This window comes from Psittacula echo (assembly GCF_963264785.1).
Source record: "Psittacula echo genome assembly, chromosome: 2".
Lineage (NCBI taxonomy): Eukaryota > Metazoa > Chordata > Aves > Psittaciformes > Psittacidae > Psittacula > Psittacula echo.
The window spans coordinates 101,790,959-101,810,664 of NC_137737.1; the positions used below are offsets into that span (position 1 = coordinate 101,790,959).

General features: G+C 41.3%; 1 protein-coding gene across 1 annotated transcript in view; it reads left to right on the top strand.

Annotated features, from left to right (window-relative positions):
* Positions 1 to 1,938: 1,938 nt before the first annotated feature.
* RTTN (rotatin) overlaps positions 1,939 to 19,706 on the top strand; it is a 93,320-nt gene continuing 75,552 nt past the window's right edge. The window contains exons 1-9 of the mRNA XM_080609782.1: positions 1,939 to 2,014; positions 2,817 to 3,004; positions 4,306 to 4,498; positions 7,938 to 8,015; positions 9,140 to 9,218; positions 10,435 to 10,549; positions 15,212 to 15,362; positions 16,285 to 16,450; positions 18,574 to 18,755. Coding sequence (XP_080465908.1) covers positions 1,984 to 2,014; positions 2,817 to 3,004; positions 4,306 to 4,498; positions 7,938 to 8,015; positions 9,140 to 9,218; positions 10,435 to 10,549; positions 15,212 to 15,362; positions 16,285 to 16,450; positions 18,574 to 18,755 — 1,183 coding nt within the window. The 5' untranslated portion in view covers positions 1,939 to 1,983. The remainder of the gene's footprint in view (positions 2,015 to 2,816; positions 3,005 to 4,305; positions 4,499 to 7,937; positions 8,016 to 9,139; positions 9,219 to 10,434; positions 10,550 to 15,211; positions 15,363 to 16,284; positions 16,451 to 18,573; positions 18,756 to 19,706) is intronic.

The window sequence follows — 19,706 nt, forward strand, 5'->3', positions numbered from 1 at the left end:
TGCAATTGCTCTTGAAGAGCACTGATAGATCTATATGAGTTCACCCTCTTGTGGAAAAAAAACCCCTCATTGTAGCAATCATTGTACACTTATAATTAGCTCAATGAAATCCTTTTTTTTTCATTGCTCCACTGATAGAAATACTGTCTTGCAAAATGACAGACAGTTCTGAGTTGCAAGTAAGAATTTAGTACAACCTTGATACAGCAGATGGAGGACATTCATGTAAGTTTACTGTGAAAGAGTACCCCAGTGATGGAAACCAAGTTAGAAAATGAGTTAGATATAAACTGAGAGGGCAGTGACATACATCCTATTTGAAATCATTGCATATACCATACTGCATATTATTAACAAGATATGGTTTTATGTGTTTATATAGCAGATACTCTGTTATTACTATGAACATAAATAATTCCTTGGCATCCCAATTAGGACCATGTGGGTACTAAAGGATGAGGAAACACTTCCTTTTTAGTTTCATATCTGGACTTAGCCAACAATAAAAAAAGCCCCCGATCTTTGCATTAGTTGCAAATACATGTTGAAGAACGGCGGCAGAATGTGAGATACGAGAAGCCATCATCCTCCAGGTTATGTGCAGCACACACATTCAAGCAGGAAGCAGAACACTGCAGTCACAGCTCCTGCCTGGGCAGAGGACAGCAGCCACTGCTCCGACTGCGGCTAGCCGGGCACCTACTTGCCTTCATAGAATAATAGGATCAACTAGGTTGGAAAAGACCTTTAAGATCATTAAATCCAACCATCACCCCAGGACTGCCAAGACCACCACTGAACCATGTCACTGAGGGCCTCATCTACAGGGTTTTTGAACACTTCCAGGGATGGTGATTCCACCACTTCCCGGGGCAGCCTATTCCAATGCCTGACAACCTTGTCTCTGAAGAAACTTTTCCTAATATCCAACCTAAATCTCTCCCTGCACAGCTTGAGGCTGCTACCTCTTGTCCTATCACTTGCCACGTGGGAGAAGAGACTGAACCCCACCTCACTACAACTTCCTTGCAGGTATTTGTAGAGTAACTAAGGTCCCCCCTGAGCCTTCTCTTCTCCAAACTAAACAACCTCAGTTCTCTCAGCCATTCCTCATAGGAATTGAGCTCCAGGCCCTTCACCAGCTTCACTGCCCTTCTATCGACCCGCTCCAGCACCTCAATGTCTTTCTTGTAGTGAGAGGCACGGAAGTGAACACACTGTTCGAGGCGCGGCTTCACCAGTGGTGAGTACAGTGGGATGATCACTGCCCTGGCCCTGCTGGCCACACTATTTCTGATACAGACTAGGATGCCTATGGGCTTCTTGGCTGCCTGGGCATAAACTGCTCATGCTCAGCTCCATCTATGAGCACTCCCAGGGCCCTTACCTGAAGCAGCTTTCCAGCCACTCTTCCCCAGGTGCAGCATTGCATGGGGTTGTTGTGACCCAAGTGCAGGACCCAGCACTGCACCTTGCTGAACCGCATACCACTGGCCACAGCCCCTCGATCCAGCCTTCAGCACACCAGTCCCCGGGATCATAACCACATTACCCGCGTACGGTGCTCCGAGCCATCATGCCGGGAATATGCCAGGTTTTAAGTTGCACAGTTGCCTTATCGCTGTCCCCCCGAGCCGGGACCCGCGTCAAGCGAACTCGATCTGCACCCCACTCAGCCCCGACGGCACCACGCCCCGCCAAACCCACACCACCCCTCGGGTTCCCGAAGGGAGCGGGTGGGCTCGGCCCGGGGCTGTTGTTGCTTATGGGAGTTGTAGTTGCTTATGCTGCCGCCGGCGTGCCCCGCGGTTCCGCAGAGGGGAGGGAAGCTCCCAGCGTGCTCCGCGCAAGGCAACATAGGGCCGCGGGGAGGCAAGGGATGGACTACATTTCCCAAAGTGCACCGTGGCCGCCGTTGGCCAGGAGGGGCGCGCTGGCGGCGGAACCGGCGCGGCGGTTGAATGTGGCGGGGAGACGAGCGCGATGGAGTTATCGTCGCTCGTCAGGAAGCTGGGTAACGGCTCCCCTCCCTCTCCCGGGGCCCCGGGACTAGCTGTCGAGGGGCGTCGCGGCTGTCCTGGCTCCTCCGCCGGGCTGTGTGCAGGGGTACGGCGGGGGCCCTGCCCCCCATCCTCGTACGGCGTGGCGGGGGCTTCACCTGCGAAACAGGGCCGTCGGTCCTGTGTGGAGCCCGGCTGCTGGCGGGGCGGTGAAGGGAGAGAGCTGAGGGCTCCTTTCTTGGCAGTCGAGGAGCGCGGCTGTCCTTGCCCGGCCTCCGCTTCCGCCCTACTTCCGAGCCTTATCTCTTTGAGCCCCTTGTCACTTTTCTGCCGCCTTCTTTTCCATTCTTCTCGCCGCTGCAGACGTGGAGGGGACTGTGGCACAGGGTGACGCTTCCCTAGGGAACGTTGCAGGCTTTCCTCTTCAGAGACAGTGCCTTTTCCTCCAATGGTCTTGGGTAGACTTTTGCCCGACTTGTTGGTGTGATGCACTTTTCGGGATCCGCAGTACAGTTTGTTAGAGGTGTTCAGATTTTAGTTGTGTGCTTTAAGAAAAAGGCTATTCTCTTATAATTTGGCACCAGATTATATCAGTATATTTCATAGTCTTTCACCTCTTTACACCACGCAAACATACTTGAATAGCTTACTGCTGCTGGGAGCAGTCGTATTTGTCTTCCTGGTAAGCATAATCTAGCAGTGTAAAAGCCAGCTTTTTTTCACTGATCTTTGACAGTGTTCTGTTTGTCCAAATAAGAAGTAACTTATGACATATAATTTTATAAGTTTTTTAATCCTGTTTTGTTTTTTTGACAGGTCACGAACTGGCAGAGATAAGAGAAAGATCTATGAAGACTATTCTGTTTAAATTAGATCATAACTTGATTTCATATGCAGATCTAGTCCACGAGAAAATGCTTTTCCTTAATCTTTTGGAGTGGTTCAATTTTCCAGTTGTACCAATAAAAGAGGAAGTACTAAATTTTGTGAACAGTTTGATCAAGGTATGACATACTAACATTTATTTATAATTAAACTAGATGCCTTTATCAGTGAGACCTTGATGGGCTGGAGAATTGGGCAGAGAGAAACCATATGAGGTTCAATAAAGGCAAGAGTAGGATACTGTACCTGGGGAAGAAGAACTCTAAGTACCAGTACAGGTTGAGTGCTGACCTATTAAATAGCAGTTCAGCTGAGAAGGACCTGGAAGTACTGGTAGACCATAAGTTCACTATGAGCCAGCACTGTGCACTTGCAGCCAGGAGGGTCAATAGTATCCTGTGATGCATCAGGAGGAGTGTGGCCAGCAGATCAATGGAGATGATCCTCCCCCCTCTACTTGACTGTGATGAGATCACATCTCGAGTACTGTGTCCAGCTCTGGGTTCCTCAGTATAAGAAAGACAAGGAAGTACTGGAGAGGGTCCAGCAGAGGGTCACAAGGATGATCAGAGGTCTGGAGCATCTCTCTCACAAAGAGAGATTGCAGGAGCTGGGCCTGTTAAGAGAAGACTAAGAAGAGGTCACATTAATGCATACAAATATCTCAAAGGCAGGTGCCAGGATGATGGTGCCAGACTGTTTTCAGTGGTGCCCAGGAACAGGATGAGGAGCAGTGGCCATAAACAGAAACACAAGAAGTTTCACCTCAATATGATGATAGGTGGGCCCTGCCTTGGCAAGGGGTTGGACTAGATGATCTCCAGAGGTGCCTTCCAACTGTAACAATTTTATGATTCTGTCTTTAGAATCCTGGAGTTAAATAAAATTGGTTTTTGGTTTTGTAGCTCCGTGTAATTAGATTTAGTGTTTTATAAAGACAGGAATAATAAAGCCACTGTATGTAGACAAAAAATTAAAACAATTTGAATGACTAGAAACGGGTCAGAGAGTTGTGGAAAAAAATAATTCATTCCTGGGGTTCTACTTTAATTTCTCTGCTCCTTCAGTTTCTCATTTAGTGTTTAATTTCTTCCTTGAGGCATGTCTTGCAGCTAAGCATTTGCACTGTTCCTGGAAACTGGAGATTTAAACAATGGTGCAACTTTTTTAAAAGAGTTGATAAAATGTTTCAGACATTTCAGAGATCTCAGATTCTTACGTTTTTGTGTTTTAATCACTGATGAGCAGCTATGCAGAGGGGAAAAAAATTCTCGCCTTGATGGATGGCCTAAATGAATAAAGGCAAAATATAACAAGTTTTGATTGCCTCTTTCCTCCCTATGCTGCCACCCACCCCCACACTTCCTAGAGACATTGAGACTTTTCAGGCTAACTTTGTTAGTTGTTTGTTCTAATGTAGCATCCACCTGCTGCTCAGAGAATGGTTGAAATTGGTGCAGTGGAATTCTTCTCTCAGCTTCGCCCCAATGTGGATCCAAACTTGCAGGCCATAGTTGATGGAATTGTGGATGGACTGTTCTTCCTTCCTTCTGGACTTCCTTCTAGTTCTTCATGTTATGAAACTCAGTCTCAGACTTCGGTAGATCAACCAGGTAAATTACATATTTTGAGGTATGATTTATTTAAAGTGAAAATAAAGCAGAGGAAAAGTTTCTAAGCTGATATTTTCAGGAAAAGCAGGCAGATTATTCCTGGGAGATCAGTGAAGTATATGGAAAGCAGATTCTGCTAGAGAAGGCGTGATCTTAGCTAAATCAGATAGTGCCATTCTTGTAATGATGTTCTCTGCATAAGAACAATCCTGTTATTTGTAATCAGATCTCTATTTTTTTTCAGTGTGTAATATCTGTTTGCTATAATGTAAAAAGGGCATGACATAGGAGTAACTTCTAAAGACAGCTTTATGGCAGCAATTTTAGCAACTCTGAACAAATCTACAATTAAGCGAGTATGCTTTGCTGCTTTTTTTTGTATAGTAGACTTTAACTTTGAAAGCAGTTCAAGTAAAAAAAAGGCAGTAAGTGGTTCTAAGAAAGCTACATTAATTGTATTCACTCTGCTTAGTTATGGATAAATATCTGCTATGTATAAATATGTCAGCTGTTTAAAATGACGTGTGAAGTGCTTCATGTATATGTGAGGTGCTTCTGTTATCTAGCTTGTTATTGATCTAACGATTTACAGTGCTTCTTAGATGTAGTCAAGAAATAAACCCATGTGGTTCTCTCATGCCTTACAAAATCTAGCAAGAAATATAGAAGAGAAAATTGCATACCTTGGCTGTCCTTACTTCATTCTCCTGGTTCTTGTGGGAAAGACACTGCTTGTGTACTGGATGGTGTAGTAATGGCCACACCTCTGTCACTCATACTGTGCAATCTCGGAGATAAAAGTAATTTCCCTGTGGTTTCTGCAGCCTGTCTAATGCTTGGAGTTTTAGTTTGCTAGAACTATGTAGTGGCTGGTGATTGATTTCCCCCACCCTCTTCCCTCTTTTCTTTCTTGCTCTTCCTTTTTTTTTTTTTTCATTGCCTTTTTATCTCTCCCCCCCTTCCCTTTTTTTCCACCCTGTGCTCACATAGGGGCATAATATAATAAACGTTAACATATGCATTCTTCAGCTATATCTTTTTGAAACTACTCATTTGAAGTATTGTGCATAATTTCTCTTTATGCTGTGAACTGTGTACATGTGTGTATGAAATATTCTTAATGGTTGCTAACAGGATTGTTGTATTCTTTCAATTTCAGTAACTGGGAAGAATTGTGAAATAACAATCTGGGCATTATCTGGTTTGATCCTTTGAACCAAATATTATAATCTTGAGAGATTGCTTTTAATATTACATACCTTGTGTATATTTTGTTATATATCACAGTATCACAGTATCACAGTATGTTAGAGATTGGAAGGGACCTCAAGAGATCATCTAGTCCAATCCCCCTGCCAGAGCAGGAACACCTAGATAAGGTTACACAGGAATGTGTCCAGGCGGGTTTTGAATGTCTCCAAAGAAGGAGACTCCACAACCTCCCTGGGCAGCCTGTTCCAGTGTTCTGTCACCCGCACTGAGAAGAAGTTTCTTCTCAAGTTTAAGTGGAACCTCTTGTGTTCCAGTTTATACCCATTACCCCTTGTCTTATCATAGTTTGCCATTGAGAAGAGCCTGGCTCCATCCTCATGACACTCCCCCTTTATATATTTATATACACTAATAAGGTCCCCCCGCAGTCTCCTCTTCTCCAAACTATAGAGACCCAGCTCCCTCAGCCTTTCCTCATAAGGGAGATGCTCCACTCCCTTAATCATCTTAGTCGCCCTGCGCTGGACTCTCTCCAGCAGGTCCCTGTCCTTCTTGAACTGAGGGGCCCAGAACTGGACACAATATTCCAGATGCGGTCTCACCAGGGCCGAGTAGAGGGGAAGGAGGACCTCTCTCGACCTACTGACCACCCCCCTTCTAATACACCCCAGGATGCCATTGGCCTTCCTGGCCACAAGGGCACAGTGTTGGCTCATGGTCATCCTGCTGTCCACTAGGACCCCCAGGTCCCTCTCCCCTACACTACTCTCTAACAGGTCGTTCCCCAACCTATACTGGAACCTGGGGTTGTTCCTGCCCAGATGCAGGACTCTACACTTTCCCTTGTTATATTTCATCAAGTTTCTCCCTGCCCAACTCTCCAGCCTGTCCAGGTCCCGCTGGATGGCAGCACAGCCTTCTGGTGTGTCAGCCACTCCTCCCAGCTTAGTGTCATCAGCAAACTTGCTGACAGTACACTCAATTCCCTCATCTAAATCATTGATGAATATATTAAATAATACTGGTCCCAATACTGACCCTTGAGGCACTCCACTAGATACAGGCCTCCAACTGGACTCCGCCCCATAGACTACAACTCTCTGGCTTCTGTCCTTCAGCCAGTTCGCAGTCCATCTCACTACCTGATCATCCAGGCCACACTTCCTCAATTTAGCTATGAGGATGCTGTGGGAGACTGTGTCAAATGCTTTGCTGAAGTCAAGGTAGACCACATCCACCGCTCTGCCATCATCCATCCACAATGTTATTTCCTCATAAAAGGCTAGGAGGTTGGTCAAGCATGACTTCCCCTTGGTAAAGCCATGTTGACTGCCCTTCATAACCCTCTTATCCTTGACATGCCTTAAGATGGCATCAAGGATAAGGTGTTCCATCACTTTCCCAGGGATGGAGGTGAGGCTGACCGGTCTATAGTTACCCGGGTCCTCCTTCTTGCCTTTTTTGAAGACTGGAGTGACATTTGCTTTCCTCCAGTCCTCAGGCACCTCTCCCGTTTCCCAAGACTTGGTAAAGATGATGGAGAGTGGTCTAGCAATGACTTCCGCCAGTTCCCTCAACACCCGCGGGTGCATCCCATCTGGACCCATGGATTTATGGATGTCCAGATTGCTCAACTGGTCCCTAACCCATTCCTCATGGACTAAGGCAAACCGCTCCAGTGACCTGACTTCATCTGAGGTCTCAGGAGTACAGGGTTCTTCAGGACTGCCTCCAACAGAGTAGACACGTATTTAATAATTTACATATTATATACCAGGCGGACAACTTTTTAGCTGACCTGAAAAGACAGCAGTTACAGTAGAAAAAGGTTTTAAGTAGTTGATTTAAAAAGTTAATTTTATTACTATGTAGGTAGATTAATTTTTTTTTTTTGGCTGCCAGTTCTCCATTGGGCAATACATTTTGTGTAATTATTTTTTACTATTGCTTGTATGGAATGGAAGCTAGTATAGGAAAATGGAAAAAAAAAGTTACGGTTGCAGAATATGATTAGGAAAAATAAACATTGACACATTCTTTTTACTCCACTTTTCTGATCATCTGAGACTATTTTAAGTCTGTTTCCTTAACAGGTTAAAACTCAAGGGCAAAAGGGAGGCAGCTCAGGAAAAGCATTGTGATAAATTGAGTTTTGCTTTTGGTTGGGTATTTTCTTTTAGTGTACTTTTTTAAACTTCCTCTTTATGTGTTTTAGTTCTGCCTCAAGAGGAATTATTCCCTGGATATTTTTGTCAAGGTAGAAGTCATCTGCCACAGTTAGTAGTACCTCCTAAAAGAACAGTTGGTATGTATAGCTATAGAATAAGAATATGTTAATTACAGAAAGCGGCTAGAATTGTAATTTAGATTGAATTCCATTATGAATATTATTATTGGCTATTTTCCTGTTGTTCTGTGAAATCTTTTATCATAGAAACTACACTTATAATGCTTATGAAAATGACATTCATCTTAATAGATTTCTCTTCTCTAGGAAATAGTGTAACTTTAAAATGTGGTAAAATATGCTGTAATTAAAAAAAATATTTAAATTGCTAATGCTTTTTAGAAGATTTGTGTTCTGTAATCAAAAGTAGCTGTTTGATTACTGTTTTATTTCAACAAAACTTAGTCTGAAGTACATTTCTGCTTTTCAGAAAATTAGATTAAGTGCTTTAGAAATCTTTACCTTGTATCTAAATGAAAACCAGTGTTATGCTTTTGGTTTTTTTGTCAGTAAAATGATATGAAATATTTCACAGACACAGACCAATATTTTGGCAAGTCTTTAGATGTACCAGTATACTAGTAGCAGTTCACAGGAGAGTGTCATATTTGACATAGAATACAGTGTTGAGAACTAGATTTTTAAAATATGACTTTGCAGTTATTGTATGTAAATCACCGGATTACTTTTTGAGTAGTGTGTCAGTTATCTTTAGAATTGCACAACAATTATTACAAACTTTAACTTAAAAATAGCTTTAAAGTTATGTTAGTTAAGAAGTTATTATGTGTCATAATTTAGTAACAACTATCATTTCTTCTGCTGTAAGAATAAAAGCATGAGGTCAAATTTTTTTTTTCTTTTGAGATTGTGTTACTAAATATTCTTTAGTAGCAGAACAAAATTATAATTTAAAAGCATGATGTGGGTGATTGTGTACTCTGCTACTAATGCTATCACTTCTTCTATTTGCTAAAGCTTTCTTCAATAAACATATTCCGTCTTGATTTGAGATGACCTTAGTATTTTTTTGGTATTGCTGAAAACTCATTAGAAGCACTTTAGTGTAAGTCTGTATTTACTAAAAAGGCTTTCTATTTCAGGTAGTATATAGTTCATAGGTTCTTGACATTGCCATGGAGATACACAGTATAATGTTTCTATAAAATATACTCCAAAATATCCACTCTCTTTCTTTGCAGTGAAATGCTTGAAATTTTCCACATTTCCTTGGCTAACTCTAACTTCAACAGATAGACATGTTCTTTCATCAAATGAAAGGTATGGCAATAAAAACATGATGGTTTGCTGGTAGTTTTTATTTTTCTTGGGTAAGAGTGGTTCTAAATTTGTGTCCTTTTGCATCATTACTCTGTTCCTGTAAATGACCTAATGGGTTAATTTCTTTTCCTTATTTTTATTCATGGCACTTCAGTCTGTCTTCTAAATATCTCAACTGGATCAAAGATTTCATTCAGTTAATTTTGGAATAGGCTGGAATAAAATCATTATTTAATGTACCCCCACTGCCTCTTGGTAGAGAAATCCATGCTTTCAGTAGTAGCTTAACTAGGTTTAGGCTGATAAGTTTAGGTACAATGCCTTATCCAGGCATTGCATTATTCATATAATCTTTCTGCAGTGCTTAATTTATTTTTTTTCTATTTTAACTTTAATTTAGAAAATCGGTGTTTGAGGTGGCCCAAGGAAAAGTACTGTAGTTGCAATTCCTTTTGAGTAGACACAGAGCTGTTATAGATTTCTAGCATAGCCTGCAATGCGGTTTCATGGGCAGGAGTATTTAAGAAGTCTACTCTAACCATAAGCTTTCTTGTATATTTCCTTTCAAAAGATCTCTGAAGTTGGAAAACATCTTCAATATTTAATTTCCTATATGCCTGGGTCTAGAAAAAGGACATAGATCTTTAAAACTGGACATGTTTGATTTTTTTTTTTTTTCCCCAGTGGTTTTGGAAACAATAAAAATATAAAAAACTGCAATAGAATACCCAAAAGGTTCTTGTTATTTACTAATATACATGCTAGAGAATAGCTAATAAATCTCTTCCTTTATGTAACTTCCCACATGTAATTCCAACACTTTTAAGTCATATATGAACCTTAATAATGAAAAAACTTCCTTATTGGTAAGAGTTAGATTACTTGCTGTATACCACTGAGATAATCACTAGCTTCACAGGGATTTTCCAGTTGTTTTTCTCTTAATTCCAAATTCAGAATCAATAAAGATTTTTCTGGAAACTTAATTTAACATGGTTTGATAACAGCTGGAATTGAGTTTGTTCTTTATTGTATACAAAATGAGCATAGATAAGGAATAATTCAAGTTTAAATATGTTATGACAATAGAACTATAGCATTTTTTTCTTCATATTCTTTAGTGTTATGATTATAACTTTATTGTAAAGACTTGTTCAAGCTAATTATTTCTTTTTATTTGTTTATTTTAATATTTAAATACAAACTTCATTTTTAGCTCTTTGAGAAGTAACAACCAAAGTTTAATTTGGAGTACGTGCGAGCTTCTTCAGGATGTAATTATGCAAGATTTTCCTGCTGAGATCTTCCTTCAAAGGCCAAAGATTGTACAGGCAAGAATTCACATAAAATTTAAGGGGTTTATTGTGCTATGAGTTGTGCCAAGTAAAAATTGATGTAAATAATACAGTTTGTTTCCAAAGAAAATAGCCAAGCAAAAGTTCCTTTATGTAAATTCTAGGTGCATGGAAGAGGATTCATTAGCTATGTATTGTGTTTAGAAAGTTACTTAGTTGTAATAATGTCTATTACTGTATATTACGTGGGAGGAATCCCAGGCACAGCTACAGACTGGACAGAGAAGAGACTCAGAGCAGCTCTGCGAAGAAGGGCTTAGGGGGTGTTGGTCAAAGAGAAAATGAACATGAGAGCTGGCAGTGCGCCCTCGCAGCCCGGAAAGCCAACCATATCCTGGCTTGCATCAAAAGGAGCGTGACCAGCAGGTCGAAGGAGGTGATCCTGCCCCTCTATTCTGCTCTCATGAGACCTCACTTGGAGTATTGTGTGCAGTTCTGGTGTCCTCAACATAAAAAGGCCATGGAACTGTTGGAACAAGTCCAGAGGAGGGCCACGAGGATGATCAGGGGAGTGGAGCACCTCCCATATGAAGATAGGCTGAGAAAGTTGGGGCTGTTGAGCCTGGAGAAGACTGTGTGGAGACCTCCTAGCAGCCTTCCAATATCTGAAGGGGGCCTACAAGGATGCTGAGGAGGGACTCTTCATTAGGGACTGTAGTGATGTGCCAAGGGGTAACGCTTTAAAACTTAAACAGGGGAAGTTTAGATTGGATATAAGGAAGAAGTTCTTTACTGAGAGGGTGGTGAGGCACTGGAATGGGTTTCCCAGGGAAGTTGTGAATGCTCCATCCCTGGTGGTGTTCAAGGCCAGGTTGGATGAGGCCTTGGGTGGCATGGTTTAGTGTGAGGTGTCCCTGCCCATGGCAGTGAGGTTGGAACTAGATGATCTTGAGGTCCTTTCCAATCCTAACTATTCTATGATTCTACTAATCAGTATTGAAGTATGTTCAATGTGCTGGAAGGACTACTCAGCAACCCAGCCACAGTCCAGGAGGTTCCTCCAGTGTATGGATGATAACTTCCTCATCCAAATGGTGGATCAGCCAACCAGGAGAGGAGCGCTGCTGGATATCATCCTCACTAACAAGGAGGGTCTGGTCGAAGCAGTAAAGGTTGAGGGCTGCCTTGGTTGCAGCGACCACGAGATGGTGGAATTCAGGATCTTGTGTGGTAGGACCAGTACAATAGCAAGTAGAATTGCAACCCTGGACTTTAGCAGGGCAAACTTTGGCCTTTTCAAACAATTGCTAGGGGAAATCCCATGGGCAAGGCTGCTTGAAGGTAAAGGGGCCCAAGATAGTTGGTTGGCATTCAAGGATTGCTTATTCCAAGCTCAAGAGCTGAGCATCCCGACACGTAGGAAGTCAAGGAAGAGGGCCAGGAGACCTGCGTGGCTGAATAAGGAACTGCTGGGTATGCTCAAGTGGAAGAGCAGAGTTTATAGGTCATGGAAGGAGGGGCTGGCCACTCGGGAGGAATATAAGGCTGCTGCTAGAGGATGTAGGAAGGCAGCTAGGATGGCTAAGGCCTCCTTAGAATTAAATCTGGCCAGAGGGGTCAAGGACAACAGAAAGAGCTTTTTCAAATACATAGCTGATAAAACTAACACCAGAGGCAAGGTTGGCCCACTGGTGAATGGGATGGGTGCCCTGGTGACAGAAGATACTGAGATGGCAGAGTTATTGAATGCCTTCTTTGTCTCAGTCTACTCTGCCGGAGGCAGTCCTGAAGAGCACTGTACTCCTGAGACCTCAGATGAAGTCAGGTCACTGGAGCAGTTTGCCTTAGTCCATGAGGAATGGGTTAGGGACCAGTTGAGCAATCTGGACATCCATAAATCCATGGGTCCAGATGGGATGCACCCGCGGGTGCTGAGGGAACTGGCGGAAGTCATTGCTAGACCACTCTCCATCATCTTTACCAAGTCTTGGGAAACGGGAGAGGTGCCTGAGGACTGGAGGAAAGCGAATGTCATTCCAGTCTTCAAAAAGGGCAAGAAGGAGGACCCGGGTAACTATAGACCGGTCAGCCTCACCTCCATCCCTGGAAAAGTGATGGAACACCTTATCCTCGATGCCATCTTAAGGCATGTCAAGGATAAGAGGGTTATGAGAGGCAGTCAACATGGCTTTACCAAGGGGAAGTCATGCTTGACCAACCTCCTAGCCTTTTATGAGGAAATAACATTGTGGATGGATGATGGCAGAGCGGTGGATGTGGTCTACCTTGACTTCAGCAAAGCATTTGACACAGTCTCCCACAGCATCCTCATAGCTAAATTGAGGAAGTGTGGCCTGGATGATCAGGTAGTGAGATGGACTGCGAACTGGCTGAAGGACAGAAGCCAGAGAGTTGTAGTCTATGGGGCGGAGTCCAGTTGGAGGCCTGTATCTAGTGGAGTGCCTCAAGGGTCAGTATTGGGACCAGTATTATTTAATATATTCATCAATGATTTAGATGAGGGAATTGAGTGTACTGTCAGCAAGTTTGCTGATGACACTAAGCTGAGAGGAGTGGCTGACACGCCAGAAGGCTGTGCTGCCATCCAGCGGGACCTGGACAGGCTGGAGAGTTGGGCAGGGAGAAACTTGATGAAATATAACAAGGGAAAGTGTAGAGTCCTGCATCTGGGCAGGAACAACCCCAGGTTCCAGTATAGGTTGGGGAATGACCTGTTAGAGAGCAGTGTAGGGGAGAGGGACCTGGGGGTCCTAGTGGATGGCAGGATGACCATGAGCCAACACTGTGCCCTTGTGGCCAAGAAGGCCAATGGCATCCTGGGGTGTATTAGAAGGGGGGTGGTCAGTAGGTCGAGAGAGGTCCTCCTTCCCCTCTAGTCTGCCCTGGTGAGACCGCATCTGGAATATTGTGTCCAGTTCTGGGCCCCTCAGTTCAAGAAGGACAGGGAACTGCTGGAGAGAGTCCAGCGCAGGGCGACAAAGATGATTAAGGGAGTGGAACATCTCCCTTATGAGGAGAGGCTGAGGGAGCTGGGTCTCTATAGTTTGGAGAAGAGGAGACTGCGGGGGGACCTTATTAGTGTATATAAATATATAAAGGGGGAGTGTCATGAGGATGGAGCCAGGCTCTTCTCAATGGCTAACAATGATAAGACAAGGGGTAATGGGTATAAACTGGAACACCAGAGGTTCCACTTAAACTTGAGAAGAAACTTCTTCTCAGTGAGGGTGACAGAACACTGGAACAGGCTGCCCAGGGAGGTTGTGGAGTCTCCTTCTCTGGAGACATTCAAAACCCGCCTGGACACATTCCTGTGTAACCTTATCTAGGTGTTCCTGCTCTGGCAGGGGGATTGGACTAGATGATCTTTTGAGGTCCCTTCCAATCTCTAACATACTGTGATACTGTGATACTGTGATGTTGAACTAATACTTAGTTTCATCTGAGTAAGATGAAATTGTGTCACTGTCAGATGCGCACCCTCTAATGGGCTCCCATATAATAAGTGTTTAGAGCTGTAGTGACTTCATTGGAAATACAGCATGGAACTCATACAATTTACAACTTACAAAGTCTTGCATTTAGTAAGAAAACACTAGGTAAGCCTATTCTTTGCTGTGAGTTTTAAACATTTAGAAATGTTTGTGACCTGTATTTAGTGAAAGACTTGCTGGCAAGAGTGTTCATGGAGGTTCGTTAATGTTCAGCTACCAATGTTGATGATTTTCATAGGATGATAGAGAAGGCTGGAAGCAACCTTAAAAATTATCTATTTCCGGTGCCCCTACCATGGGCAGGGACACCTTCCACTAGACCAGGTTGCTCAAAACCCCATCCAAACTGGCCTTGACCACTCCCAGGGATGGGGCATCCACAGCTTCTCAGGGCAACCTGTGCCAGTGTCTCACCACCCTCATAGTGAACAATTTTTCCCTAATATCTAATCTAACTCTCCCCTGTGTCAGCTTAAAGCAGTTCCTCCTTGTCTTGTTACTACCAGCCCTTGTAAAAGATCTGTCTCCAGCTTTCTTGTAGGCCCCCTTTCAGTATTGGAAAGCTGCCATAAGGTTTCCTGGAGCCTTCTCTTCTCCAGGCTGAACAGCTCCAACTCTCTCAGCCTGTTTTCGTAGGAGAGGTGCTCCAGCCCTCTAATCATCTTTGTGGTGCTTCTCTGGACTCACTCAAACAGGTCCACATCTTTCTTGGGTTGGGGGTCCCAGAGCTGAACGCTGCTCCAGATGGGGGTCTCGCAAAACAGGGGGAGAACCACCTCCCTCAACCTTCTGGTTACACTTCATTTGATGCAGCCCTGGATATAGTTGGCTTTCTGGGCTGCAAGTGCACACTGCCAGCTCATGTTGAACTTTTTGTTAACCAGCACCTGCAAGTCTTTCTCCTCAGGGCTACTCTCAAGCCAGTCTCTGCCCAGCCTGTATTTGTGCTTGGTATTGCACTGATTCAGGTGCAGGGCTTTGCACATGGCCTTGTTGAACTTCATAAGGTTTGCATGGACCCATTCCTCGAACCTGTCATGTTCCCTCTAGATGGCATCCCTTCCCTCCAGTGTGTTGAACGCAACCACACACCTTGGTGTCATCAACAAACTTGCTGAGGGTGCTCTCAATCCCACTGTTCCTGTCGCTGACTAGTCTGTTAAAGTGTGTTTTACATTTGCAGAGCCTTTTGTCTCTGCTAAACCTGGCTTTTGGAGGAGATGGAAGACGTCGGTTAGCTTTGCAGGCTGTGTCGTGCCTGCAACAGTTGTGTGTCTTCTTGAGAAGCAGACTTAACTTTCACAGAGATCCAAGTTTTTCTTCCACAGAGCAAGGTAGGTATTTTTAGATATTTGAAACGCTGTTGTGTTTTTTGTACAGGTAAGATTGAAATGATTTTTAAAAAATGACAGTCCACAACATTATAGCAAATGTATTCTTGTGAAACTGTTTTGCTAAATAATCATGTTCAGTACTCTTCATGTTAGTAATTATTTTTGGAGTACTTGTATTATTTTAAAATACTTACTAGTTTTTGCAATTTCCTGTGATTCTTCATTCATCAACTTTTACCAGTATCCAGCTGTTTCTATGTCACCAGAAGAGGGACTTTTTTAACTAAACCTAAATTAAACCTGTAAAATAAAAGTGGGCAGAGTTTCAGAGAAGTTTTCAAGCCTCTGTGGTTAACAATTAGTTACTAATTTCATGAGCTATATTAATGTTGTTTTTTTTCTTTATGCTGATTGCCTAAAAAAGTTTAATCATTATTTTGGATTTTACAGTCATTAGGGCTGTTTCACAATGTTCTTACTGTTTAAATTCTGTAGATTTAATAGTCTAGATTAATTATAATGGTCTTCCTATTTCCATTTTGTTAGCTGAATTTAACCAACCTTGTTTCTCTACATTGGTAGTCTGGTTGCCTTCATAAGATTGCCCTATATTTGGTGTCAATGACATTGACTGTTTCCTTGCTAGTTCAGTTACAACATCAACAAATCCATGGCCTTTGTCAGATGGTATGTTTGTAGTTTTAAAACTCAAGATTTATGATTCAGCTGTAATTTTCAGTGGTTTTGTCTTGGAATTGAGTTTCCAAACTCTGCTACTTGCCAGTGATAAGTTGTCCTAGTTAACCAATATTGGTGTTTTCCGCATCTTACCTTAGTTACTTTTACCATTACATTGCTATGTAGTATCTTTCATAATAATGGATTCCACTAATGGAAAACGTATGATTTGTGTTACATAAAGGCACAGCTTCCCAAAATTCATCTATATCTTACTGTCAAGAAGCAAGAGGTCCTCCTCGCTCTCAGAATCCATCACCTGGAAGTAGTAGCCCCCGGCCATCTGTGATTGGACGTACTGTTCAGCGTCCTAGAGGAGATGGACAAGATTGGGATGCAGCATCTTCCAGGTGAATAAAACAGGAAATATGCATTAATATAGGAATATATCATTAGCTCCTTGTCAGTGTGTGGGATTATGTGAAAGTTTTGTTAACCTGTGAAAATTCAAGCCATGTTTATGAATTGCACAGTTGTTTAAGTGGTGGTCAGAATACCCAAGATCAGTTTTACCTGCCACATTCTGTACCCAACCAACACTTTTAACAAAATCTCTTACTATCAATTGTTATTGCTTGTGCATGTGTTTGTAAGATGCAAAAAAGCATTTATTCATTCTATTACTGTAAAGTCAGGAATTTCTCTTTTTCTCCAGCAGATGACCCCATAACTTCTTTTAAGTTGCATGGCCATCTTATACGTAACAGTGTACAGTATGGTCAAACATGCTTTATATGTCTTCAAACTTTATTGTGAAATCCGACAACAAATTTAGGTTGTATAACATCTAAAAAATTGGCTTGAATATGAAATGATGAATTATCTGCATACCCTCAAAATGTTCATCTTTTTCTTTCTGGGTGGTTTTGTTACTCATCTTGACACAACAGATGTAAAGCTGCTGTTCAAGAACACTGTCATTTTGTATGTGGAAATTCAAAAGTTCTTGTGAATCCTTACTGTGTGCTTATTGGTAGTTCTGAGTCTCTGTAGTGTATTGACTTAGTGATTGAATAACTCCTAGGTATTCAAGTAGACTGTGATATTGCAGATGGGAATACCTTATGTAGTTAACTATAAACACATCTAGAGAGTCATTATATTAAAAGGTTATTTTTGCTCATCTTAAGTCTAATATATTAAATTTTTGTTATGCAGCTAATACAGCACTGTGAATGACCTCCATGCTTTATGCATTCTAGGACCTGACCGTTTTCCCAAGTTGAATAGTTAACAGTTTAATAATAGCTGGTGTATATTGTGCAAGAGAGAGGTTTGGCCTGGCTGTCAGTGTAGCAAGGAAATCTACGTAAGAGTAAACACTAGTTAAGGTGGTGATGAGACATCTACAGACCAGAATGTGGTAATTTCTTAAAAGTATAAGGTCATATTATGAACTGTTCATTTCTGTACACTGTCATCCTGCATTGTGTGTGCAGCAATAGAGCTGCTTGCTGCCCATGAATCCCCATTTCTTATGAAGGTATAATTTAACCCAGAGACGGCATAAAGAAAAACATGATGAATAGGAAATATATGACATTTAAATTCTTAATTGATATTCTTTAGGCCTCTTTTACATTTAGTTAGAGAATATAATGTAACACAGTCATGCCACTGTTCAGTTTCTTCAGCTTGTTTAACAATAATGCAACCAAACAAAAATAAAACAACCTATAAAAGTTCTGCAGTTTTTAAAGCAATTCCAGATTTCTAAATGTTCTTTAGGATAAGAAAAAAATTTAAAAACCATTTTATTCTGAGTTGTATTAATTATAATGCTGCAAATAGAATAAGATTCTTTTAAAAGCACTTAAAAAATAATAAAATTATGAACTATATATAAAGCTCATAATTTGAAATAATTACATACATATTAACTGTATGTATGTTTTGTAATATATGCGTGATTGCACTTAAAGCTTTCTTGGGCAAGGGAATATTTTCTGTTTCACAATTGACAAAGAAGTCCTACAAGTCTAAACATAGGGTGCATTTAATTTTTCTTCTAAGGATTCTTGTGGCTAGCTGCATAGACTGGTTTTAGCATAGTAAGCATAGTTCAGGCTGACATTTTATTTAGGAAGTGGCCTTGCTTCAATCAACTGATAGACATTATTCATCAAAAATAACATTTCAAATCAACTGATTTTTCTTTTGCAACATTGTATTCATTGTATGTGTATTTCTTCCATTACACATTGCTAAGCGCATTTGAAGATGACTGCCAAAACAATATGTGTTCACTTGTGATGCTAACAGTTCTGACATTTTAAAAAAAGAGCCAAACAAAATCCCCTTCTTACGCAACACTGTTGGATAGCAGAGAAAGACTGGGATGGAAGGAAGGACATGTGTTAAGGAAGGAGGACATTTAAACATTTGATGCTATTTTTAACATCTATACCTATATGGGTTTACTCTTTGTGAGTTAACTGTGTCTCTTTTTTCTTTGTTTTGCTTGTTTATTAAGTGGAAACAGTACTCAAGCAAATGCAAACTCCAGAATCTCTTTGCGTTCCCCACTTGATGTAGCACATGTTGACCTACCAGTTATTGAATATGAGGACACTTTGGAATTACAGATGAAGCAGCTTAGCCTTCCTCAGTTCTGTGTTTCCATCTTGGAAAATGCAATACCTCTTTTAAGAACAGGTAAGAAAGTTTTAAATATTTCACTTATGTATCCTTCCCCTCTTTAGAACAAACCTCTTAAGAAATTGCTATTATAAGGTGAGTACCTCAAATAAGGTACAGATAATTATTGGTATACTATAGCTAGTTACAACAGTCTTTTCTAGGAACTTTGTTCAGGGCATAAAGCTTGAATCTTCTGATTGATTTCCAGAATGGCTGCAGAAGTTTCAAGTGCTTTTTACTGATGGTGGGAAGTAGTGATAGGAAAAAGTGGGTGTCTGGTAGAAAAAATTGTGTGACTGGATAATATGTCATTCAAGAAGATTAAAAAATAACCACACTTAGCAAAACATGCTCTGATCTCTTTGAGCATAGATTTGCCCTCCTGTTCAAGAAATAATAAACAACAAATCTGGAAAGAGGTTTATTTTTATTCTTATGAATGCAGTAACAAACTATAGCTGTGTTTAAGAAACTTTGATGATAATTGCAACAAATGATTTTTTTAGGTTCTAAACTGCAAAGTCTTTTTGAAAGCCAGTCTTTTTGCTCTTAGTTTGTTGAAAATAGTATTAAATTGTAACCCAATGTAATTTAAAACAGGTATTGGTAAACATGGTAAGGTTTTCAAATGTAGGAGTGGGAAATGTATATCTATTTATGACTAGGTTACTAAAACTTGTTTTTTAATATACCTGTCAGCATTTACTGAGCTGGGTAGAGGCTTTAACTTATAACAGTGCTATGAAATATATATGGAACTTCCATTTACTCTTGTTTTCATGATTGTTTATAACTTTTTGTGACTTTCTTTCTATCACAAAGCACCAATTTACTTGTATATTTCATAGTAACATCAATGTTAATCTGTGTCCACAGGAGAATTATTCAATCTTTTTTTGTAATAAACAAAACTGAAGTGAATGAAAGTTAGATTTTTTTTTTTTTTTTTTTTTCTTTTCAGAATAG